This window comes from Desmodus rotundus, chromosome 5 (genome assembly GCF_022682495.2).
Source record: "Desmodus rotundus isolate HL8 chromosome 5, HLdesRot8A.1, whole genome shotgun sequence".
NCBI lineage: Eukaryota > Metazoa > Chordata > Mammalia > Chiroptera > Phyllostomidae > Desmodus > Desmodus rotundus.
In genome coordinates, this window is record NC_071391.1 from 94,967,413 (window position 1) to 94,994,099 (window position 26,687).

Below are 26,687 nucleotides of genomic sequence, written 5' to 3' on the forward strand. Positions count from 1 at the left end.
TATTTATTTTTAAATTTTATTGTTGTTCAAGTACAGTTCTCTGCCTTTTCCCCCCACCCCAGCCCAACCCCCAGCCCTCCCCACCTCCCTCCCATTTCCACCCCCTCCCCCTCTGTTATTGTCCATGTGTTCTTTATCATTGTTCCTACAAACCCTTTACCCTTTTCCCCTGAAATTCCCTCCTCTCTCCCCTCTGGTCACTGTCAGCCTGTTCTCAATTTCAGTGTCTTTGGTTATATTTTACTTTTTGCTTGTATGTTTTGTAGATTTGGTTCCTGTTAAAGGTGAGATCATATTGTATTTGTCTTTCACCTCTTGGCTTATTTTGCTTAGCATAATGCTTTCTAGTTCCATCCATTATGTCACGAAGAGTAGGAGCCCCTTCTTTCTTTCTGCTGCATAGAAATCCATTGTGTAAATGTACTGTAGTTTTTTGATCCATTCATTTACTGATAGGCACCTGGGTTGCTTCCAGCACTTGGCTATTGTAAATTGTGCTGCTATGAACATTGGGGTGCATAGGATCTTTTGGACTGGTGTTTCAGGGTGCTTAGGATATAATCCTAGCAGTGGAACTGCTGGGTCAAAAGGCAGTTCCATTTTTAGGTTTCTGAAGAAATTCCATTCTGTTTTCCATAGTGGTTGCACCAGTCTGCAATCCCACCAACAGTGCACAATGGTTCCCTTTTCTCCACATCCTCTCCAACACTTGTTTTTAGCTTTGTTTATGATGGCCATTCTGGCCGTTGTGAGGTGGTGTCTCATTGTGGTTTTAATTTGTATCTCTCTGATAGCTAGCAATACTGAGCATCTTTTCATATATCTCTGGACCCTCCGTATGTCCTCCTTGGAGACGTGTCTGTTCAAGTCCTTTCCCCATTTTTTAATTGGGTTGTTTATCTTCCTGGAGTGGAGTCATGTGAGTACTTTATATATTTTGGAGATTAAACCCTTGTCTGAGGTATCATTGGCAAATATATTTTCCTATATGGTTGATTCTCTTTTTATTTTAACACTGTTTTCTTTAGACGTGCAGAAGCTTTTTATTTTGATGAGATCCCATTTGTTTATTCTTTCCTTTATGTCCCTTGCTCTAAGGGACATATCAGTGAAAATATTACTGCATGGAATATGAGATTTTCTTGCCTATGTTCTCGTGTAGGACTTTAATGGTGTCATGAATTGTACTTAAGTCTTTTAATCACCTTTAATTTATTTTTGTGTATGGTGTAAGTTGGTGATTGAGTTTCATTTTTTTGCATGTAGCTGTGCAGACCAACCAACAGCATTTGTTGAAGAGGCTAATTTTTGCTCCATTTCATGCTCCTGCCTCCTTTGTCAAATATTAATTGACTGTAAAGGCTTGGGTTTATTTCTGGGCTCTCTGTTCTGTTCCATTGTTCTATGTGTCTGTTTTTATGCCAGTACCAGGCTCTTTTGATTACAGTGGCCCTGTAATACAGTTTGGTATCAGATATTGTGATCCTTCTGACTTTGCTCTTCTTTCTCAAAATTGCAGCAGCTATTTGGGGTTGTTTCTGGTTCCATATGAATTTCTGAAATGTTTGTTCTCTATCTGTGAAATATGTCATGGATACTTTAATAGGGATTGCATTGAATCTATAAATTGCTTTGGGTAGTATGGCCATTTTCATGATGTTAATTCTTCTGATCCATGAACATGATATATGTTTCCATTTGTTTGTATCTTCCTTGATTTTTTTCTTCAATGTTGTGTTCTTTTCTGTATACAGGTATTTTACCTCCTTGGTTAGGTTTATTCCTAGGTATTTTATTTTTCTTGTTGCTATATCAAATGAGATTTTTCCTGATTTCTGCATCTGATGTTTCATTGTTGGTATACAAAATGCCTTTGATTTCTGGATACTGATTTGTATCCCGCTGTTATACCAAATTCATTTATTAGGTCGAGCAGTTTTTTGTTGGAGTCTCTAGGATTTTCTATGTACACTATCATGTCATCTGCAAACACTGACAGTTTTGCTTCCTCTTTTCCAATTTGAATGCCTTTTATTTCCTTTTGTTGTCTGATTGCTGTGGCTAAGATTTCCAATACTATGTTGAATAGAAGCGGTGAAAGTGAACAACCTTATCTTTTTCCTGATCTTAGTGGGAAAGATTTTAGTTTTTTCACATTAAGTATGATGTTGGCTGTAGGTGTCTCATATATGGCCTGTATTATGTTGAGGAATGCTCCTTCTAATCCCACTTTGCTGAGTGTTTTTATCAGAAATGGGTGCTGTATCTTATCAAATGCTTCTTGCACATCTGTTGATATGATCATGTGATTTTTGTCTTTGCCGTTGTTTATGTGATGTATTATGTTTATTTATTTGTGAATATTGTACTATCCTTGCATCCCTGGGGTGAATCCAACTTGGTCATGGTGTATGATCTTTTTAATGTATTGCTGGATGCAGTTTGCCAATATTTTGTTGAGGATTTTAGTGTCTATGTTCATCAGTGATAGTGGCCTGAAGTTTTCTTTCCTTGTTGTGTCTTTATCTGGTTTTGGGATTAGGATGATGCTGGCTTCATAAAAGGAGTTCGGGAGTCTTCCATCATTTTGGATTTTTTCGAATAGTCTTTGAAGGATAGGGGTTAGCTCTTCCTTAAATGCTTTGTAGAATTCTCATTCTCCTGTGAAACTATCTGGTCCAAGGCTTTTGTGTGTTGGGAGTTTTTTGATTATTGCTTCAATTTGCCTGTTGTTATTGGTCTGTTCAGGCTTTCTGATGTTTCTTCATTGAGTTTTGGAAGATTATATTTTCCTGGAAATATGTCCATTTCACCTAGGTTTTCAAATTTCTTGGCATAAAGTTCTTTGTAGTAATTTCTTACAATCATTTGTATATTTCTGTGGTATCAGTTGTAATCTCTCCTCCTTCATTTCTGATTGTGCATATTTGGGTCCTCTCTCTTTTTTTCTCAATGAGTCTCCTTAAATGCTTGTCAATTTTGTTTATCTTTACAAAGAACCAGTTCCTGGATTTATCAATCCTTATAATTTTGTTTTAATCTCTATGTCATTTAATTCTGCTCTGATCCTGGTTGTTTTCTTCCTTCTACTTGCTCTGGGCTGTCTTTGTTGTTATTCCTCAAGTTCTTGTAGGGGTAGGGTTAGGTTGTTTGTTTGAAATGTTTCTATCTTTTTAAGGTAGGCCTGTATTGCTATGAACTTCCCCCTTAGGACTGCCTTCACTGTGTCCCATAAGTTTTGGGTTGTTGTGAGTTTGTTTTCGTTTGTTTCCAGAAGCTTTTTGATTTATTCCCTAATCTCATTTTTGACCCATTCATTGTTTAATAGCATGCTATTCAATCTCCATGATTTTGAGTGTTTGGGGTTTTTTCCGTGGGGTTGGTTTCTAGTTTCAGTCCCTGTGGTAAGAGAAAATACCTGATATAATTTCAATTTTCTTGAATTTGTTGAGGCTTATTCGTGTCCTATCATGTGTTCTATTTTTGAAAATGTTCCATGTGCATTTGAAAGAATGTGTATTTTGCTTCTTTGGGATGAAAGTCTCTATAAATATCAGTTAAGTCCATTTCATGTATGGCATTGTTCAATGCCACAATATCCTTGTTGATATTTTGTTTGGAAGACCTGTCCATTTTTGATAGTGTGGTGTTAAAGTCCCCTACTATAATTGTGTTGCTGTCAATATCTTTCTTGAAGTCCTCCAAGATTTTCTTTATGTATTTGGGTGCTCCTATGTTGTATGCAGATATATTTACAATGTTTATGTCTTCTTGATGGATTCTTCCTTTGAGTATTATGAAAGTGACTTTCTGGGTCTCCTTATGGCCCTTTTTTTAAAGTCTACTTTGTCTGATGTGAGTATTGCTACCCCTGCTTTTTTTCCGTCTGTTTGCTTGGAAAATTTGTTTGCAGCCCTTCACTTTCAGTCTGTGTAGGTCTTTTGTCCTGAGGTGGGTTGCCTGTAGGCAGCATATGTGTGGGTCATGCTTTCTTATCCATTCAGCTATTCTATGTCTTTTGATTGGAGATTTTAATCCATTTACATTTAAGGTTATTATTGATAGGTACTTATTCATTGCAGATTTTTTTGTACCTATGTTCCTCTCTTTCTCTCTCTTTTCCTTCCTTTCCTTACAGCAGTCCCTTTATCATCTCTTGCAGAGCTGGTTTGGTGGAGGTATATTCTTTACACTGCTTTTTGTCTGGGAAACTCCTTATTTGGCCTTCTGTCTTGATTGAGAGCCTTGCTGGGTAAAGTAGTCTTGGTTGCAGGCCTCTGGTTCTCATTACTTGGAATATTTTTTGCCATTCTCTTCTGGCTTGGAGCGTTTCCATTGAGAAGTCAGCTGCTAACCTTATCGAGGCTCCCTTGTAAGTTACTTCCTGTTTCTCCCTTGCGTCCTTTAAGATTCTCTCTTTGTCTTGGAATTTTGCCATTTTAATTATGATGTGTCTTGCAGTGGGTCTCTTTGGGTTCCTCTTGCTTGGGACTCTCCATGTGTCTGGATTTGTGTGACTTTTTCTCTCATCAGATTAGGGAGATTTTCCATCATTACTTTTTCAAACAATTTTTCTATCCCTTGCTCTCCTTCTCTTTCTGGTATCCCTATTATATGGATATTATTATGTTTTCATGTTGTCTTGCATTTCCCTTAATCCCTCTTCTTTCTTTCTGAGCCTCTTTTACTTTTCTTCTTTGTTCTGGGTGTTTTTTTCTACCTTGTCTTCCATTTTGCTGATCCGATCTTCTGCTTCATAGAGCCTGCTTTTGATTACTTTGACTGTGTTCTTCAATTCAGAAATTGTATTCTTCATTTCCTCTTGTCCCTTGTTGATAGTTTCTATTTCCTTTTTCATGTTGATATATTTTTCAGTGAGTTCATTATAGTTTCCCTGTAGTTTCTGGTAATTCTCTGAGTTCTTTGAGCTTCCTTATAACCAATTCTTTGAACTCAATATCTGATAGTTGACTTGCCTATATTACTTTTGGCATTCTTTCTAAGGATTCCTCTCTTTCTTTCATTTGGGGATTGTTGCTTTGTCTTCCCATTGTTTGGTAGCCTCTGCTTCTTAAGTTGCTCTGTTCTGACTCCCTAGGTATGGTATGAACTTCTATGGTAGAATGCCAGTGGGATTCAGTGGTGTGGTCTCCTTAATCTCCTGAGCTCACTGGTTTTGGGGTATAGTTTATGTTGTCTCTCTGTGTGTCTTTGGGTTTTGTTATTGTGTCTTTCTTTGGTGGGTCCTTCCCTTGAGCTGGACCTTTCTTTGTTGGGTCCTTCCTAGCACATCTTGTATCCTGTTGTGCTGGTGTGGACAGGTTGTGTTGAAGGTGATTTTTCTGTGTATACAAGGTTTTGAGGCTTCTCTCTCACTCTTGTTTAATTGTTTGTTCTGGGTAATTTCTCCACTGTTTAGGTGTATTTCCAGATCAGTCCTGGATTAAGGTTAGTGTGGCTTCTACTCCCTCCTTCACCTTCTTCCATTGTTATCTGTTGGTGGTTCCTTTTTTGGTGGGTTTCTTCTTCCAACAGGTATACTGGTGTTCACTGCTCCCACCTTGCAAGTTCTCTGTAGTAGCAAAGTGAAATTTGTCTCACTGTGTCTGTTGTTAGGATGACCCTTGTGAAAACACTTTGGTATTTTCACAGCTCCAGGTTTTATTGTCTCATCATCTGATTTTTCAATGTCCTCTACAATTTTTGGTCTCCAATCTTCATACATGCTGGAATACCATTGGCTGTTCGCTTTGTTCCTCAGAAGATCAGCTAGGTGTTTCACCTGTGCACAGGGGGAATTGGACTCTGCTCCCACCTATCTCTCCTCCATCTTCTCCTCTCCCAATTCTAGAATTTTAAAATCACATCAAGCATCTTCTCAAATAACAATGGCATGAAACTATAAATCAACTATAATCAAAAACAAAAAAACATTGAAACTCATGGAGGTTAAATAACATCTTATTAAACAATGAATAGGTTAACAATTGAGATCAAGGAAGAAATTGAAATTACTTGGAAACAAATGAAAATGAACACTCAACAACCTAAAATCTATGGGGCACAGCAAAAGCAGTTCTGATAGGGAAGTTCATACCATTACGGACCTACCTAAAGAAGCAAGAAAAATTTCAAATAACAATCTTACCCTACACCTAAAGGAACTAGAAAAGGAACAACAAATAGAGCCAAACAGTGTAGAAGAAAGGAAATACTAAAGATTACAGTGAAAATAAATGGTGTAGAGGTTAAAAGAATCAATGACAAAAATATCAATGAGACCAAGAGCTGGTACTTTGAAACGATAAACAAGATTGATTAACTTTTAATCAGACTAATCAAGATAAAAAAGAGAGGACCCAAATAAATAAAGTCAGAAATGAAAGAGAAGTAACAACAGTCTTCACGGAAATACAAAAGATTGTAGGAAAATATGAACTATATGCCAACACATTGAACAACCTGGACAAAATGGACAAATCCTTAGACACATAAAGTCTCCCAAAACTGAATCAGGAAGAATCAGAAAACCTGAATATACCAATTACAACTAATGAAACTAAAGCAGTTAATCAAAAAAAACTCCCAACAAACAAAAGTCATGGACTGAATGACTTCACAGGTGAATTTTACCAAACATTCAAAGAAGAACAAACACCTCTCTTTCTCAAGCTATTCCAAAAAGTTCAAGAGGAGAGAAGACTTCCAGGCTCTTTTTACAAAGCCAACATTATCCTAATTTCAAAACCAGATAAAGATACTACAAAGAAATTAAATTATAAACCAATATTCCTGAAGAACATAAATACTAAAATCCTCAACAAAATGTTAGCAAACAAGATCCAGTAGTATATTAAAGACATAATACACCGTGATCAAGTAGGATTTATCCTGAGGATGCAAGGTTGGTACAATATTCACAAATCAATAAATGTAATACCTCACATTAAAAATGAAAGATAAAAATAACATGATCATATCAACAGATGCAGAAAAGCATTCAATAAAACTTAGCCTCCATTTATGACAAAAAAACTCACAGCAAAGTGGGAATAGAGGGATCGTACCTCAAAATAATAAAGAACATATATGAAAACCCTAAAGCCAACAGCTTACCCAATGGGGAAAAAACTAAAAGTATTTCCCTTAAGGTCAGGAACAAGACAAGGATGTCTGCTTTCACCACTCTTATTCAAAATAACACTGGAAGACCTAGCCACAGTGATCAGACAACAAGAAGAAATAAACTGCATCCAAATTGGAATAGAGGAAGTAAAACAGTCATTATTTTTATATGACATGATCCTGTACATAGAAAACCCTAAAGACTCCACAAAAAACTACTAGTAAATAAATAAATTTGGCAAAGTAGCAGGATACAAAATTCATATTCAGAAATTGGTGGCAATTTTATACACTAATAATGAACTATCAAAAAGCAAAATTAAGAAACAATCTCATTTACTATTGCAACAAAAAATAAGGTACCTAAGAATAAATTGAACCAAAGAGGTAAAAGACCTGTACTTGGAAACGATAAGACATTGAAGAAATTGAGGAAGATACAAATTAGTAGAAGCACATACCATGTACATGGGCTGGAAAAATTTGCATCATTAAAATATCGATACTACCTAAAGCAATCTATAGATTTAATGCAATTCCTATTCAAACACTAATGGCATATTTCACAGACCTAGAACAAATATTCCAAAAATGTATATGAAACCCCAAAAGACCTCAAATAACCTCAGCAATCTTGAGAAAGAAGAACAAAGTTGGAGGTATCATAACACCTGATATCAAACTTTATTATAAGGCCATTGTAATCATAACTGCCTGGTACTGGCATAAGATATAGTATGTAGATCAATTGTACAGAAGAGAGAACCCAGAAATAAAATCATGCTTTTATGGTCAATGAGTATTTGACAAAGAGGGCAAGAGTATACAGTGGAGTAAAACAGATTTTTCAATAAATGGCATTAGGAAAATTGGGTAGGTATATTCACAAACATAAAACTAGAGCACCAACTTACACCATACAGAAGAAAACACTCAACATGAATGAAAGACTTAAATGTAAGCCATGAATCCATAAAAATCCTAGAGGAAAACATTGGCCATAAAATCTCAGACATCTCTTACAGCAGGGTTTTTTTTTTGTTTTTTTTTTTGCTGATATATCTCCTATGGTAGGGCAAGAAAAAGAACAACAAAAGGACCAAAAAAATGAAAATGAAACTCACTGTATGGGAGAACATATTTGCCAATGATACATCTGATAAGGGGCTAATTTATCAAACATGTAAAGAACTTATATAACTCTACACCAGGAAGATAATCCAATTAAAAAATGGGCAAAGGACTTAAATAAACGCTTCTCCAAAGAGGACATACAGATGACCTAACAGACATATGAAAAAATGCTTAATATCACTAGTCATCAGAGAGATGCAAATTAAAAACCACAATGAGATATTCACCTCACACCTGCCAAAATGGTTACCATAAATAAATCAACAAACAGCAAATGCTGGCAAGGTTGTGGAAAAAAGGGAACCCTTGGTCACCTTTGGTGGGAATGCAGATTGGGGCAGCCACTGTAGAAAACACAGAAGAAAACAGTTTCCTCAAAAAATTAAAAATGGAATTGCCTTTTGACCCAGTGATTCCAGTTCTGGGAATATATCCTAAGAATCCTGAAAGATCAGTTCGAAAGAATATATGCACCCTTATGTTAATAGCAGTATTATTTACAGTAGTCCAGATGTGGAATTATTCCAAGTGCCCATCTGTAGATGAGAGAACAAACAAGCTGTGGTACATTTACACAATGGAGCACTACACAGCCATATAAAAGAAGGAATTCTTACCTTTTGCAATAGCATGTATGGACCTGGAGAATATTATGCTAAGTGAAATAAGCCAGTCAGTGAAAGACAAATAATGTATGATCTAACTTATATTGGAATCTAATGAACAAAATGGACTTATAAACAAGGTAGAAATAGAGGCATTGACACACGTCAGAGGGAAGGGGGAGGAGGGACAGAATGAAAGAAGGTAAAGGGATTCACCAAAGAACAGATATGCGTAATCCATTGACACATTCAACACTGTGGTGATGGTCAGAGGGATGGGGGGCAAGGGCATGGTGGAGGTAGGCAAAGGGGGGAAATTCAGACATCTATAATAGTGTAAACAACAAAATAAAGTAAATAAATATAACATTGTGTAAGTTCAGGGTGTACAACACCATATATATCAAAATAATTACCACAGAAAAATTTGTTAACATATTCATTACCTCAAATAATTATCATTTTTTGTTTTGTCAGAAGTTTTAAGATTTACTGTCTTAGAAACTTTTAAGTATACAAGTATTGTTAATGTAGCATGCTGTATGTTAGATCCCATAACTGATTCATCTTATACTTGGAAGTTTGTACTTTGGACCACTGTCACCTCTTTCCCTATGTCCTCCTCCCACTGCCCCTGACAACCACCAATCTACTCTGTTTCAATGACTTTGGTTTCTTTCGATTCCATATGTAAGGGAGATTATTTTTCCTCACTGACAGTAATCATGTTCTTTATAAAGAACATTTATTTGAGAGCAGGGGAGGTCTGAAAGCAAGGGAGGAATAACAAGAGAAAAGGTGGAGGTGTCTTCTGAGGTGGGTTTTGATTATTAAGAAGTTAATTTAAAGCCACCATGAGAAAAGGAATACTAATACCCCAACACGCACATTTAGGGGATTTGATATAATCATCTTCAAACCCTGGCTGTGGTGTGGGACTCTCCCTGCAGAAAAGTTGTCACTCTTGTAGGAATGAGTAGAGTCCTTTAAAACAGATTCCCTGGGTTTGGGTATTTTATTTTTGTCACAAACTGGAATTGCACACTTACACAATATTTACTGTTTAAAATAATATTTTCCTCTGTTGTCTTTTTAAAGGTAAAACAACATTTTAAAATGTTCTTTTAATCTTTTTTTTGTTTAGATTTGCTCTGTAGACTAGCAGAAGATCAATAAAGCCAATATGTTATGGTCTGTATGGGAAATATAATTTATACAGCCCATGAATTCACAATTATGTGGATCATATATAATTCAGCTTCACAGTTTGTGATTAGATATTTTATGGTCTGTTAAGAATGCAGGAAACAACATATGGAATACTTCATAGTTCTTAAAAACATAGTATAAAAATTTTAAAAAGCTACCATAGTAAATGCTACCATAAGCATGTTTCATTTTATGTAATCTATTTTATAGATTTCTTTTTAAGAGTGAATGGATAAAATGATATAATTTGGGGCCTTTGTCACCAAAGGTTTGTAGTTGCTTCTTCGGTGTGTCATTTCCAAGCAGCTTTATTCTAGGTTATCTCAAAAAGTTACTTGATTTCTGATGGAGACAAAAAACAAAAAGGCTGAAGTGAAATTCAATACTCCATTGTTGAATATGACTAGGGATAGATTTTTAAAGCTCCCTAGTCTCTCCAAATCTCCTCATGAACATTGATACAAGTTATTCAAGGAAAATTCAGTTCTTCAGTATGGTGGTGGTGGGACTGGTGGAGCCTGAGCTGAAGCCTCAGTGATCAAAGAGAGGCCATCTGCAGACGGAGCAGTATGACCACAGGTACAAGGTGAAATGTCTGCCACAGTTCAGGAATGCACTGGAGGGTGGTGAGAAAAGTGAATGCCTAGTCTTGACCTGTTTTGCTCTGTGAGCAGTCAAGAGTCTTTGAAAGTCCTAAGCAGAGAGGTAACACAATGGTGCATATGTTCTAGACTGGAATGCTTCCAAAACTTTTTACACCATCACACATGAAACTGATAACATTTCCCTAGTTCTCTGGGGTAAAAGCCAGAGGTCATAGCCTCAGCTCACTGCAAGCCCCAGGACAGAGGAAGCGCTGACTCTGTGGTAGGGTAAAAGTGCCTCGGTGAAGATTTGGGTAGGAAAGAAATACGTGAAGATGCCTGTATTCCAGTCCAGGCAACAGAAGATGGGAACCTACACACAAAAAATAATCAAAATTAGGAGGAGAGAAAGGAATATACATGGCAGAGTGTAATTAAATCCACAAGAGTCCTCAAACCTCATGTTATCCCTTATTTTCCTTCTCTAATAAAATTTTAAATAAAATGATTCAAGTTTCAGCTCTTTTTCTTATTTATTCTTCCTCCCCTGTATCTTCTGTGTCTGCTCCCACTTTCTTTCCTCAAACTTTGATGTATTTAGGAATCACTTGCAAAGTTTCTGTATACAGAATCCCAAGCCCCAGCCAGAGATTCTAATTCCATAGGTCTGGAATGGGGCCCAGGCATTTATATTTTTCCAAGGATTTCTAGTAGTTACGCCCTCTACAACCCATACTTTTAGTCGCACTGCTCTGATATACTTTCTGGGAACAGCAAAAGCAGTGAAAGTTTTATTTTACCAGAAAGCAGGGACTCTTGCTGTTGTTCCCAGTGCTCATGTTGAATCCTGAAAGTATGCTGCCTGTACATCTGGTGCAGGGCTGTGTGCATGCCATGTCTTGTACCCAGGTCCCATTGGCAACTCTCTTCAACACACACCAATTCTCCAGCTGGAAGCTTTTCATTCACCATCAAAATCTTTGTTCAGTCTTCCTGCCTCTCAGGTCCTTGTCCATACCCCCAGCTAGAGCAGTGGGCTCCATGGGCTTCCTGGTGCCTTGAGTTTCATTACACTTTTGACAATGACTGTGACCCTTTATGTGCTCTTTCCACAAAACCGTGACTTCTTTAGTTTCCAGTAAATGATCTATAAACATTAGTTTAATTGAATTGAAAGCATAGAAAGGAGAAAAAAAAACCAAGAGATGTGAAAAATCCATGACACAGGCATGACTACATAAAAATTCAAGCATTTTTAATAGTTTGAATTTATTTTATTTAATCGTTGGTAGTTTAGGAAAGGTTGTTCAATGTTTATGCTTGGATCCTCCTTTAAAAACAATTTTTTCTTATCTTTTCTCATATGTCAAGCTCACTCTTTCTTGGTGTCAGGTTTCCTGGAAGAGGCAATCCATGTATAGTAAATTTATGCCTTGGAATAATTAATTTACCTCACATGACTGATTACTTTATTCTAAGGAGATAAAAAGTACCCTGAATCACCAAAAGATCTGGCTTTAATCAATACAGAGAAAGCTTTTTAATTGTTCTTCTTCACTGCTAATGCTTCACACTGATTAGTAGAATATGCTTTATTATTTGGCAAAGTCTTTATGGAAAAGATACAAATATTATTTGGGCTGTGTTTTTTGCAATTAATATCATACTTTTAAAGATCACACAGAGATATGGAATGGAAGCAAAAGAACTCTAATTCTAAGCAGTTCAGATTACAGAAAAATTCTCCTTACATGGGAATGGAAGTTACAGGATTGACTACTCTTGAAAAAAATAAAAACAATTATTACTTACATAGCTTCACCTTATATATGTAAACACAGAGAGGATATATATTTTTATCTGCACAACTAGAAATCTGCTGTCACTGCCCACCTACTTATTGATGCCTGATACCTTTGGCTAAGCAGATCATGACCATCTAGATGAAGGGCGTGGCTTATCATTAAACTAGACTCAGCCAGCAGTCATTGAACATTAACTCAGTACCACAACATACAAAGAACTGTGCTAAGCATGGCTGAACATCAACCTCTGCTCTCTCAAAGCATCTATCCTGGTAGAAAGAAAGTGAACATTCACAGAAGGCCAGCTACATTGACTGCTAGGGTGGAGTCATAGAATACAATAGAAAAAAAGTTTTTGTTGGAATTTTTCTATTTGGAAAACAGTCAAATGACAGATCATCTAAATAGAAAGTATAATCCCTGCCTTCCTCCCCCCAACCACCCAAACACTGTTAAGATAGTATTAGCTTGCCTGAATCTTTTCTATGTTGACTTTAGAGTGACAGAGTAATGAAGAAAACCTAAATTACTAGTGACTATGAAAGCCACTAATTATAGTGCTTTAGATTCTCCATCTCTAAATTGGTGATAATCATCACACATTTATGTTAAAATGTAATATGAAGCAAGAAAATAACAAGGCAGAACACACCAGTGAATTCTATACATATTTACACATGTGGTTCCATGGAATGGAACCTAATACCTGTAAAAACATGAACACGTTTTGGGATATTATGTGTTCTGGGTGCTGCATTGGATTTTGAAAACAAAATGAAACCATTGCAGGAAATGAATTGACTCCACACTCTAGGTTTGTGTCCCTCCAAATCTGTCCTCCACATGTCCTTCTGAGTTCTTTTACTGAAATATAAATCTGTTCATACTATACCATCATTCCTGTTAACAATTTATGTATCCATATAGTCATTGATTCAAAACACATTAATGATATGCCACACACTATGCTAAGCATTGATGACATTTAATTTTTCTTCATGAAGCTTCCATTGGGCTAAGAAAATATATATCAATTATATGATCAAAGATATAATCTCTCATTTTTCCCTCTAGCCTATAGAATAAAGTTTAAATTCCTAAACGTAACATATAACAGTGTCTTTCTTATTATCTGGCACATAAACTTTTTTATCCTCACCTCCTCTCCTCCAGCTAACACCGTCATTTTCAGTTCCCCAAATATTCCAGCCTGGTACCTGTTTTTTTTTTTTTTTAATTTCTTTCATGCCTTTGCATGTGGCCTCTTCTTTTCTTCAATTTACTTCTCTTTTCTATCTTCTTGGTGAATTCTTTACTTATCCAGGAAGATTTTGCTCAAATGCACCCCCCCTTTTTTTGTGACAAATAGTGATTTCCTTTCCTGCAGTCCCAAAGCATCTGCCATTTCCCATTCGTAGCACTTGCAGTGTGTTGCAATGATTTCTTATGACCCGTTCTCCTCTTAGACTGTGAACTCTTGAAAGGAGAAGCTTCATCTTATTTGCTTTCATCTTCATTGATTCCAGCACAGAACTTGACCCAGAGTAGATCCTAAGAAAGTGTTGGTTGATACTAAATTGTTATTCACAATCATATTAACTAAATATGGAGATTAGGAAAGAGAGACATGAATGGAAGGGGAAGGGAAAATGATTCAATGATGCAAGCTAGTAAGAGTAAGGTCATATTGGGAATACTGAATACCAATAGTTTTATGTTTGAAGGATCTTTAGAGTTAAGAAATTCAACTAAAATTTCCTAAAATGGAGCAAGTCTATTTAGATTATTATTCTGTTGTTTATACGATCACATTGAGGTTCAGAATGAGGGTGACAGACTGTGGACTTTAGGCATGAAATGTCACATGTTTACATGATGGAGAAAGAAACTTACCTCTTTGTCATGTGCAGTACTACTATGACATGCTGTGACATGACCTTGTACCCAAGGACATCCCTGGCCACATACTTCAAACCCAGTAAGGCTGAGGACAGATACCAGCCTACACCATTCCCCAGCACTATAAGTTTCTTGTGCTTTAGAAAAATTAAGGTGACTCATATTCGTGGTGACATTTAAGATTATCAGCTGTAGATGATCCATGAAGGGAACAGGGAATGTTTTATTTTTCTTTTTTCCTGGGAAACTGTGTTTGCCTCCCTAAATGGAAGGAGACTACCTCATTTGTACTTAAGATTCTACCGAAGTGAGGTGGTTTGACTTCATGTCTTTGCAATGAAAGCACCTCCTGAGCCTTTCTTGAGAAACCATGTGCATGTGCTGCACATGAATGGACCAAAACAAGGATGTTTGGAACATTTGTCCCCAGCCCGCATGATGCATCCATGTCATAGATATGCCCACACTTCCTGAACAGGGCACACCCAGTGCTGAAGCCTCTGGAGCCTAGAGGGTGTTCTTCTCCCTCCTGTATTTCACCTGTGCTGGAAGGAAGCAGAATTAAGTTACAGTGAGGTGTCTGGCAGACATGAGGATCTTTTCTGGTGTTATGTTAAGGATACAAAGCAATGGAAAGACCCCATGGACATTCATGTAAAATTCATCTTTTTATTCTTACACCAAAGCTGAATTTTTATCAGTCATTTCAGAATAGAAATTTCTGTTCAATTTTTACATAATGAACTGAAGATTACTCTTTGCTTGGTTCACATTTTGCTCAGTGACTGAACTGAATATGATCTAAGAAGGAAATATTTAGGACAGTCAAAAAACAATATTCTTCAGCCTTTTAAAAATCACTTTTTGAAGAATAAACAAAAAATCCAAAGTCAAGAGGAAGAGAGTAAAATAAGGTTGGCATGAGAAATGTAGGAGTTTCAATTCTCTAGCTCATGTTTTATTTAAAAAAATAAAAGTGACTGGAAAAAGCTGGGTAGTGGGTATTTTAGTATTTATTATTCTTCATTTTTGTCTCTAAGTTTAATGCTTTATAATAAAAATGATTTGGAAGCATTTTTAGCATAAGATTAGAGAATTTCAAGAAGTAATATGAGCATTATAATTGTTTTTGTTACAAATTTTCAACTTGGCCACATTTCAGAAAAGCTTGTTAGTTTGTGTTGCTGTGTACGTCTTTTCTTTATAAAATGTTACGATTCAGATTCTTAATTAATTCTGGCTTTTGACCTCATTATTTTGTATTGGATTAATATTGGATTTTGAAGTCTAGTTTAAGAAAAATTAACCCAAAATAATGTAGTTAGCCAATGGTTTATTTTTAGGTGGGGCTAGCAAGGCACCCCCTCCCCCTGCAGTCTCACTCAAAGACTTTCCACTCCTCTCAGTCTCTGTTGCTAGTGTGACAGAGCTCCTATTCATTTCTGTCACCAAGCACATGTGACCAGCTCTGGTCACACCCATCTAGTACCCTACACTTGGTTGTGGCCACTACTGCAAGGGAGGTGAATGACAGCAATAGTCTGGTCAGCTGAATAATGTCTCCCAAAGGTTTTCGTTTTTAAAATCCGTGAACATTTATCTCACTTGGCAAAAGGGACTTCAACAATGTGATTAAGTTAGTATCTTGAGATGGGGATGTGACACTGGATTATCCAGGTGGGCTTGATGACATCACAAGGATACTGATGAGAAGAAGGCAGAGGGTCTGAGTTAGAGAAGGAGATGTGAACAGGAAGGCAGAGGTCAGAGTGATGCAACCATAAGCCAAGGATTATGAGCAGCCTCCAGAAACTAGAGGAGGCAAGGAGCATATTCTCTTCTAGAGCCTCCAGAAAGAATACAGTGCTGATGGAACCTAGATTTTGGACCTGTGAAAGTGATTTTAGACTTCTGACCTCTACAATTGTAAGATGATACATTTGTGTTGTAGCAATCAATAAGTTCTTGATAATTTTTTTATAGCAACCATATGAGACTAATACAAATAGTATTGTGATTGAGAAAAGATGAGCAAGGGCCTTGGCAGTGAAGGAAGACCTTTCTCACCTCAGAGATAATCAGGTCCATGCAAAGCTTGGAAAGAGCAAGAGGTAATTAACAGTGTTGGCTTTGAGTCAGACCCCCTGGGTTAAAATCTGGGTGCTGCCATGTATTAGCAGTATAATCTGGAGTACACGGATCTCTGTCTGCCTTTGTTCTCTCATCTGTAAAATGAGAATGATAATAGAATTTGCCTCAGAGGCTTCTTATGAGATGTAATTGGCATAATTCATGCTGTTTGCACAGGTCCTGGCACAGACAGAGTAAAGGTGCCATAAACACTGACTATTATTATATAAGCTCTCAGCTATTCACAGGCTTTGCTATGTGTTTATGGTGGCCAAATTTCATTAGCCTATTTAATAAGGCACTCTTTCTTTTGGGAACAACATGAATTATGTATTCCTCATGCATATAAATCTAGAACAAATACCTGCTTATTCTAGGGACAGTGGCATCGTGGCTAAATACATGGTCTTGGATTGGTGGGATGTTTGTTTTGTTTTAATATGGGGAACAAAAATATATATTTTTAATATAAGGAACAGGTTTGTTCCTTGCAATGAAATATGTTCATGGTTACCTCTTTAAGCCTTTAAGCCTAAGAGAACCCTTAGGCTTTTGTTCTGCCTATCCTGTGCTCACAATGAGGAGGCTTTTCCCAAAACATCAGAAATTTTCTCAGAGCAAGGAGGACTTTGTGCAGTGGTTGGGTATGATGGTACATGTAAGGTCATTGTAACTCTAAAGGTGTGAGAATGTAGAAAACTTCATGGATTATGACCGAAAATTGGTTTATGGCATGGTCCTCACTCAGTGGATGGGGGAGTTGACTCACAAAAATTTCCTCCTCTTTCATTCTACAGCCCCCTCTGATAATGAAGTCTTTTTGGTACTTTATAGTAATTATCTCTCTTCAGATGTGACCCAACGTAAGCTACCATCCAGCTCATACTAAATTTCCCTGTATGGGTGGCATTTGAGTTGGTCAAGTGTGTCATTCCAGGCAGAGAGGAGCATAAGTGTACAGTGAGGTGAGAAGAGAGCAAAGAGCGGGGCACATTTGGGAAATTACACACTTTTGAGGCATATGGCATGTGCTGGGTGGAGAGCGAGTAGGAGGTGCAACTGGAATTGTCCACTAAGAAGAGTGTGTGAAGAGCTTCAGAAGCCCCACTTAGGAGCTGATCTCAGAGCCTTTCCTTTACCAGAGTGTGCAAAGGTGCTATATTAAAATAGACATAATGTGGTCCCAGAATTTTGGAAAAGCTAGGGAAAACAAGCTGAAGAGTTTCTTTCCTTTAGGAATTCTCAGAGCCTAGTGACACATTTAAAATTTCTCAGAAGTGGATATAGTAGATAAGCAGAAATGCAACCCAGAACTAAGACAATAGGGGGGAGAGAGAGAGAGAGAGAGAGAGAGAGAGAGAGAGAGAGAGAGAAGAAGAGAAGAGAAGAGAGGGGAGGGGAGGGGAGGGGAGAAGAGAGGAGGGAAGCGGAGAGGAGAGAGGGAGAGAGATATATATCAAGTGATACTCAAGATGAGGAATAGAAAACAAGTGGTGACCAATCTGATGTTGGGGTGTGGTGCTGAGGAATTGTGGCAGGGGAGAGAAGTTCAATGTGACCTCAGTTTCAAATTGAGGATTTTATTTAGGCACTAGAGGAATAGAGAAGATGGAATTTGCTTTATAGGAAGGTAATAGGTTTTGAATTTATTATGGACTTGCATTCTTTGTGATGCTGACAGGATAGCTCTTGGTGCTAGTGTTCACAGACCTTTGGTAATGTGGAGCTGGAGTAAGGAGAGCTGTGGGGAAAGCAAGGTGGAGGTGAGTAGTTCAAACCATGGCTATTGATGAAGAAGACCTCTAGAGGCAGTAGGGTTTCCAAAGATGCAAATCACATTCACTTATAAAAATCAATTGATAATGTTGTGGTCATTGGCAGAAAGGTGGACCATATTTAGCTCTTAAGTGCTGACTAATTCTGATTAGCATCATTGTCATGTTTAAATAGAAGCTGTATCTTCTCTTGCAGAATCACTGCTTGTGCAATGACTATGAACAAATATGTGGAGGAAAATGTATCTCAAAAATCTTACACGACCATCAAGTATTTCATGAAGATGCTGAGCAGTGTCAGCGAGACCCTGATCTTCATCTTCATGGGCGTATCCACTGTTGGGAAGAACCATGAGTGGAACTGGGCCTTTGTCTGCTTCACCCTTGCCTTCTGTCTGATCTGGCGTGCACTGGGTAATGAGTGCGTTGCCCCAAATGAACATTCATTGGCTCACTGAAAGAATTGGGCTTTCTTCTTGTCACCTCTCCCCTTTGTTGCTGCTGCTACTTCATCTTCCTGGGCTTCTTTTCTTTCCTTTTCTCATCCTCTTTATTCTCTTCTCCCTCTTCCTGATCTATTCTTTTCTTCCTCAAGCATCTTTAATGCCTTTGTTATAGGTCAGATTAACTTTTTTTGACTCCTCTGAGTACACATTTTTAAAACATTGTCTTTTACCCAAAAGCCTAGTAGTACAAGGCAGAGGAAAAGGGGGAAATTTCCCTTGGGTCTTATTCTTAAGTCCTTCCCCTGTCACAAAGCACAGAACACTAGCCCTTGTGTTTACACATTCTGTCCTCACACAGTCTGTTTTCTTTGGTTCCGTTTTCCTTCTCAGGTGTCTTTGTACTAACTCAGGCCATTAACTGGTTCCGGACGATTCCCCTGACCTTTAAGGATCAGTTCATCATTGCCTACGGAGGGCTCCGAGGGGCCATCTGCTTTGCGCTGGTGTTTCTCCTTCCTGCTGCTGTGTTTCCCAGAAAAAAGCTCTTCATTACAGCTGCAATCGTTGTCATATTCTTTACTGTCTTCATTCTGGTGAGTAGAGTTTTTTTCTCCCAGCAAAGTCTCTACCTTCACCAGAAGGAAACCAAATCTTTCAGACTATTGTAATAAACTTATTTTACAGGATGCAACTTTGCAAAGATGTGTTGAAGCTTTAGTACTATGATATTAGGGGAAGTGATATTCCCTTATGTCAGTGGGTTGTGCAGGGGCCTGAGAGAGTCCAGCTTGGTCACTTGGCACACACAGAGGATATAGTATTCAAGGACACTCAGCTAAGTGATCTAAAGTTACTACTGGAAACTTCTGAACTGCATTTGCTAATCTTTGTCATTTGTCTCACTCTCTCACCTAGTACATGTACTTACTACATACCAGTTGTGTGATGACCTTTTGACAGCTTTTTGACATGAGTTGACTGCTAAACAGTGTGTCCTTTGGAAGAAGGGATGGGCCAATACAAGTTTAATGTTGGGAGAACAAATTATGGTGGGCAGAACATGGGCCTGTGTCAGGATTCTGGCTTAGCAAGTTCATCAGTCTCTTTAAATTAATAAGCCAGCCCTTAGGAGATTATATTTTATGGATATTCATTTAATTAATATGTCTTGGACTTCTGCTATCTGCCAGGTAGTGCTTTAGTATCTTAGGATCCAGGAGTGAACTAACACAGAGATAGGTCTGTCCCTGCAAAGCTTACATTCCAGGGAGGATGGCAGATACTGAACAGTAAACATAATATGTAAGTAAATTAGATAGTGTGGCAGGAGGTGAAAGATACTATATAATAAGAAATCAGGTATGGTGAGACTGGAGTATCGAGGAAGGTTATGATTTCAAATAGAATTGCTATGGAAGGCAACAATGAAAAAAATGACACTTGAGCAAAGGCTTGTGGGAATGAAGGAAATAGCTGAGCTGAAGGACATTCCAGGCAAATGGGACTAATGAACAGAGGTCTACAAGCATGGTGCTCTTGGCCAGTGTGTCTGGAGGGAAGTGGAGTGAAGTTAGGTGAGGAAGATTCTGGAGTTCTAAGACCTGTCAAGACTTCACCTCTTCTCTAAGGGATATGGGAGCCATCAGAAGGTTTGTGCAGAAGCATGATGTGTCTTGAGTTACTTTGTTTTTTTATTAACTGTATTGGGGTGATATTGGTTAATAAGTGCATATGGATTTCAAGTATACATTTCTATGATACATGATCTGTACATTATATTGTGTGCCTTCCATCCAAAGTCAAATCATCTTCTGTTACCATATATTTTGCCCTCTTATCCCTTTACTATCCATACTAAGCCCTTCCTTCTCATAACCACCATATTGTTGTATGTTGTTTATGAGTTTCAGTCTTATATTTTACCTATGAGTGAAATCATATGGTTATTAGTATTAGCTTTTTCTGACTGACATGTCACTTAACATAATATTATCAAGATCCAACCATGTTGTTGCAAATGACACTGTTTCATCTTTTCTTATGGCTGAGTACTATTCCTTAGTGTGTATGTACCCCATCTTCTTTATCCATTCCTCTGTTGAAAGATTCTTTGGTTGTATCCACATCTTGGCTACTGTGAATAATACTGCAATAAACATAGGGATGCATATATCTTTGGAAATAAATGTTTTCTAGTTTTGGGTGGTAGATACCCAGAAGAGAAATTTCTGGGTCATATCGTAACTCTATTCTTATTTTTTTTGAGGAACTGCCATACTGTTTTCCATAGTGGCTGTGCCAGTGTATGTTCCTACCAGCAGTGAGTAGAAACCTTTTTTTCCACAACCTACCTAATTCTTGTTATTACCAGTCTTGTTGATAATAGCCATCCTGATAGATGTGAGTGGTATCTCATTGTAGTTTTGATTTGCATTTCTCTAATATTCAGTGGAGTTGAACATCATATATCTGTTGGCCATTTGTGTGTCTTCTTTGAAGAGGTGCCTGTTTAGGACTTTGGCCCATATTTAATTGGATTGTTTGTTTGTTTGGTGTTGAATTGTATGAGATGTTAAAATTTTTTGGATAGTAACCCCTTGTCAGAGTTGTTGTTTGTAAATATAATTTTCCATTTGGTTGTTTGCCTTTTTGTTTTGTTGTTGGTTTCTTTCATTGTGCAGAAGCTTTCTACATATTGCTATAAAAAGTTTGATGTATTGCCATACATTTATTTTTGCCTTTACTTTCTTTGCCTTTGGGGTCAAATCATAAAATGTTTCTCTAAGACCAAAGTCTGTAATTTCAGTATCTATGTTTTCTTTTATGTAATTTGTTGTTTCAGATTGTATATTTAGATCTTTGTTCCATTTTGAATTAATTCTTGTACATTGGGACAAACTGTAATGTAGTTTCATTCTTTTGCATGTGACTTTCCAGTTTTCCCAACACCATTTATTGAAAAGGGTTTCTTTTCTCCGTTGTGTGTTTTTGGCTCTTTTTTCAAAAATTATTTGCCTATGTACATGTGGTTTTATTTCTGGGCTCTCAATTCTGTTCTATTGGTCAGTTTGTCTATTTTTCTGCCAATACCATGCTGTTTTTGACTACCATAGTTCTATAGTATAATTTGAGTTCAGGTAGTGTGATATCTCTAGCTTTGTTCCTTTTTCTCAGAATTTCTTTGGCTACTTGGGGTCTTTTTGTGGTTCCACAAAAATCTGATTATTTTTGTGTTCTATTTCTTTAAAAAATGACATTGGGATTTTGATGGGGATTGCAGTAAATCTGTATATTATTTTGAGTAACATGGCCATTTTAACTACGTTGATTCTTCCAATCCATGAACATGGAAAAGACATTTTATCATGTCTTTTTCAATATCTTTTAGTAGTGCTTTGTAGTTTTCAGTATACAGGTTCTTCACACCCTTTGTTAAGTTTACTCCTAAGTACTTTGTTCTTTTTCTTGCAATTGCAAAAGGAACTGTTTTTTTTCCATTTTTTCTTAAGTTTCATTGTTAGTATATAGGGAAGCAGTGGATTTCTGTACATTAATTTTGTATCCTGCACCTTTACTGTATTTATTGTTTCTAATGGTTTTTTGTTGGGAGTCCTTAGGGTTCTCTATATAAAGAATCATGTCATCTGCAAAAAGTGACACTTATACTTCTTCCTTCCCAATTTGGATGCCTTGTATTTTGTTCTCTTGTCTGGTTTTTCTGGGTAGTACTTCCTGAACTATGTTCAGTAAGAGTGGTGAGAGTAGGCATCTTTGTATTGTACAGATTCTAGAGAACTTAGTTTATAGAAAGATTACCCTGGCCATTGTGAGAACAGATTGTTAGATGAAGGGAAGAAGTGGGAAATGCAGTGTGGAGGCCAGTGCTGTCATCAAACAAGACCAGTGTGATTGCCACACAGATGATGAGATGGGGGTGAGAGTCTCGAATGCATTCTGAAGTTGAAACCTACAGTCTCCTAATGAGTTGGACATGGGGTGTGAAAGAGAAAGGAGTCATGGTCGTCTCCAGGTTTTGGATCTAAGAAGCTAGAAAGACAGACCTGCCCTCCAGTGAGAATAGAATGGCAGTGGGGTCAAGAAGGTAAGAGTGGGAGGTTGGTGGCTGAGTAATAAGCACACTGGATTAAGGATGGCTATTAGACCTGAAAGTGGAAATAATAAATTGCAGGATAATATGAGTCTGGGCTTCAGGGAAGAGCTCAGTCATCAGCAAAGAGCTTATATTTGAAGCCATTACACTGGAAGTAATTGCCAAGAGAGTGGAAATATATATCAGTGAAACCAAAAAGAGAATCCAGGAACTGGACTCTGGGGCAGCCTGTCTTAAGGCAGTGAGTAGGAGAGAAAAGCAACCAAGGAGACTGTAGAGGCGGATAAGTGGCAAATAAGGAAAAACAGGAGATGTTTTATTAAAAATTTGTTTGCCATTTAGTCCCACAATGCTTTCTAGGTGCCTAACTCAGGCCTGAACACTTTCATATTAACTCATTTAATCCTCATAACAATTCTATGGCACAGAACTCAAGGAGGAGTCACCCATTTTATAGATGAGGAAACTGAAACACTGAAACTGAGGTTAAGTACTTTTCCCAAGTTTACATAGCCAGTAAAAGGTACAGCAGGGAGTCAAAATCATTTTGGTCTAAACTCTAAATAAAGTCCTAGTAAAATACAAAGTATATGTTAAGTGCTCGATATTGCAACTCACTGAGCTTATCCTCCATCTTTTTAGTCGATTTTCCAAAAAGCACTTTGACTCTTTATTCATCCATACTTCCCAACACTGGGGACAATGAGTTGTCCTTTCCAAGTAATTCTGGAGAAGGATGTGTTGGGAGACGCCTCTCCTAAGTTAAGCAATGACTACTTTTTGTTACTGTCTTTGTAATCAGCACTTTTGTGATGCCAGCACCACCCATCAGTGATCACTTCCTTGTAGGAGGCACTTGGACAAGGGCTTTCTTGTAGGCATGATCTCATTTCATCCTCAAAACAAACCTTTGAGAAAGAGACCAGTGAGGCTCAAAGAGGGAAAGCAGAATGACCCAATGACACACACTAGTAAATGACAGCAGCTGAAGTTGAACCTTGGATTCTGACTCTCTAGACAAGCTTTGGACTATTGAGCTACATTGACTTCACTTGCAGAAGATATTAACTACCAGGTTATGGTTATTAACATTTCCAGTTACAGTCATAAATACTAGTTTTGGTTCAAAAATCCCATGTTGGTTTTAGTCTCCTTCTTATACTCAAGGAGACACCTGAGTGTGGAAGAGAGCAAATTTCTTTGCTTTCATCTCTTTACTGTGGTATTGACAGGATCCTTGTAAGTCATTCATTTTGCTACTCTCACACTTTGCCTGAGGGAAATTTTTGAAGTGGATCCATTTTGCCTTGAACATTTTCATCTCTTAGGATCACCACAAGGCATCCTGCTTGAAGGGAAAGTAAGGTAGGGGTGAGTGACTCATGGCCTTTCCTAGGCTGGCTGCCCTTTCCTACCACCCACAGTGAGTTCTGCCAAAGTTTAGTCATGCTCGTACTCCTCTCCATGCTCTCAGAACTTAGTGCCAAATATGATAATAGAGTCATATCCGTCTAGTGCAACTAGGAATCAGGTCTTTTGGATCTAAATATATCACCTGCTACTGTCTATACAAGTGCTTATCAGAGATCTGCAGTCAAAAACCAGTGCCCTCCATACAATATCAGGGCATGTACATTAGTAAAATATGATAATATGACCTAATAGGGATATATAATTCAGGAGAGGACATACAAATACAAGCTTACCTTTTCCAGTTATTAGATTCAACAGACATAAAATTACATTTCTACAATGAGAACAAATATAGCACAGGAAAAAGAGAAAAGTATTACAAAAAAGTACATTATTGTTCATTGAATGTGTGTAGGTGATTTATATAGAGTATCATTACTGCACACATAATATTTTGACTTTTGGGAATTGTAAGTCAACTAAAAGATATTAGTGAAGTCCCATATTCAGTTTATTCCTCATATTCAAAGCCTGCAGACCACTTCACTTTGAATGAATATCTGTATCAATATTTAACTTTGATTAACAAAGTTTTTAATATACAAATGAAAAAAGCAGAGGTACAAACAGACTAGTTTATATATATTGGCTACATTTGGTATTGTAAATACATCAAGTGAATTCTTCAGTGATGGAGATATATGGGAGTCAGTATTTGAAGTGCAAGCATGACCCCATGACCAATATTCTCTGGCAAAGCTCTCTTTGATGCCCATGAGGAAGAGGAATTATTGTAGTCCTACAGCTACTGCTGTCTTCTCTTCACTGTTATCTACCCCACTCTCCTGTCTGCACATATTACAGATGAGTGAATATTGTTTGGTGCCTTGACTCTGACCACTTTCTCTCCCTTCCATTCTCCTACCTGCCACTGGCTTTTAAGAGACTGTGAACACACACATGTACAACACACATATGCACACACTTTCTCTTCAGAAAGGATCTTTTTTTCTGAATACATTGGTGATTAAGAAACTCAGGGAAGAAGCTTGGAAAGAGATATTTAATGGGTTAAAAACATGGTAGAAATAATTAGTTATATCATAAAATTCTACCGTTTGTTTAAGAGCTCTGCATTCTTCAAATAACTTTTATGTTGATATATTATTAAATTTTAAATTCCTTTCCCCCCTTATTTCAATAGTTCTTATATGATGAACTCTTCCATCTAGATAGTGTTGAGTTAGCAGTATCTTCTAAAATAGAATTCCATGTTACATGTGGTTTATTTTTTGATACAAAGATTTAAAATGAGAATTTTAACATTCCTGGAATTACATTGATAATTAGAGAAAGTAGCTTTTTTATGAAGTGTATTAATGTTACCAGATTACAGCTTTCCTTGTGGAATATTGAATGGGTGAACAAGTCTGATTCCTTGGATGTGTAAATTCATTTTCTTCTAAATAACATGGGCAATGTTATATAAAATATAAGCTGTCTCTCTTGTTTTAAAATTATTTTCAACATCAGGAGTAGGTAGAGTCCACTGTCAGCACAAAGTTTGGAGTAAGGCTCTGTGTTGGTAGTTTGGTCCAGCTCCTAGCAGCCTCTATGAAACTCAGTTTACTTAGCTCTAAGATCTGGATGATAATATCTCCTCCCAGGCACCAGAGAGGAAATATTTATAGATAAACACAGTAGCTGATGCAAGGCACTAACCTGATGATTTAACTGGATGATTTGCCATGTTTAACCATAACATTAAGTAAAATAATAATAAAAGAAAAACTTATCTTTCAATGTAACTTTCTTTGAAAGGAAAAATTATTAGAGCACAATAGTTATTATTTAATTAATTCTTATAATCATTTAGCATATCCTCAGAATTCTGGACATGCACTCAGTGATCATCTAGAAGTCCATCAAGTAGCAAGTTTGACTGGAATTCCAGAGGAAGCAGATTCTTATTGCTTCCATGGCATATTAGTCTTGTATGTACTGTTATGTTGTCCAGAACTGTGAAGCATCTAGGATTTTACCTTACTTGCAGGTTAACAAGTTATCTGTTAGATTTTCGTCGATGTTTGCAGAAGACACCTGACTCCTGGGTCAGAGACAAAATAGTTTATTACTCATGGTAAAATCCTCCAGGTCCATCACTCTTTGTCTGCAGGGTAACATTACCTCATCTCTCGAGTCAGCTTCTTGCAAATGCAGCTTTGAAAATGGCCTAGAAATGTGTGGGACACTCATGACCTGTGGTGGGGTGGCCCTCCCCACAATCAAACACACCCTTGCTGACCTAGCCTCTCACAACGGAAGTTATGATGTTCACTATTTTATGGACATCAAGTGAACTTTCAAATGAGCTTTGATCTGTTAAATAAATTGTCATATGTTTTATACATTTATATAAGAGAGGACATCAAAATACTGGAATTTATTTAT

At 37.3% G+C, this 26,687-nt stretch overlaps 1 protein-coding gene across 1 annotated transcript in view; it reads left to right on the plus strand.

The window, feature by feature from the left end:
* SLC9A2 (solute carrier family 9 member A2) overlaps positions 1-26,687 on the plus strand; it is a 134,661-nt gene that overhangs the window by 72,689 nt on the left and 35,285 nt on the right. The window contains exons 4-5 of the mRNA XM_024571862.4: positions 18,463-18,680; positions 19,103-19,305. Of these exons, the coding sequence (XP_024427630.1) occupies positions 18,463-18,680; positions 19,103-19,305 (421 nt within the window). The remainder of the gene's footprint in view (positions 1-18,462; positions 18,681-19,102; positions 19,306-26,687) is intronic.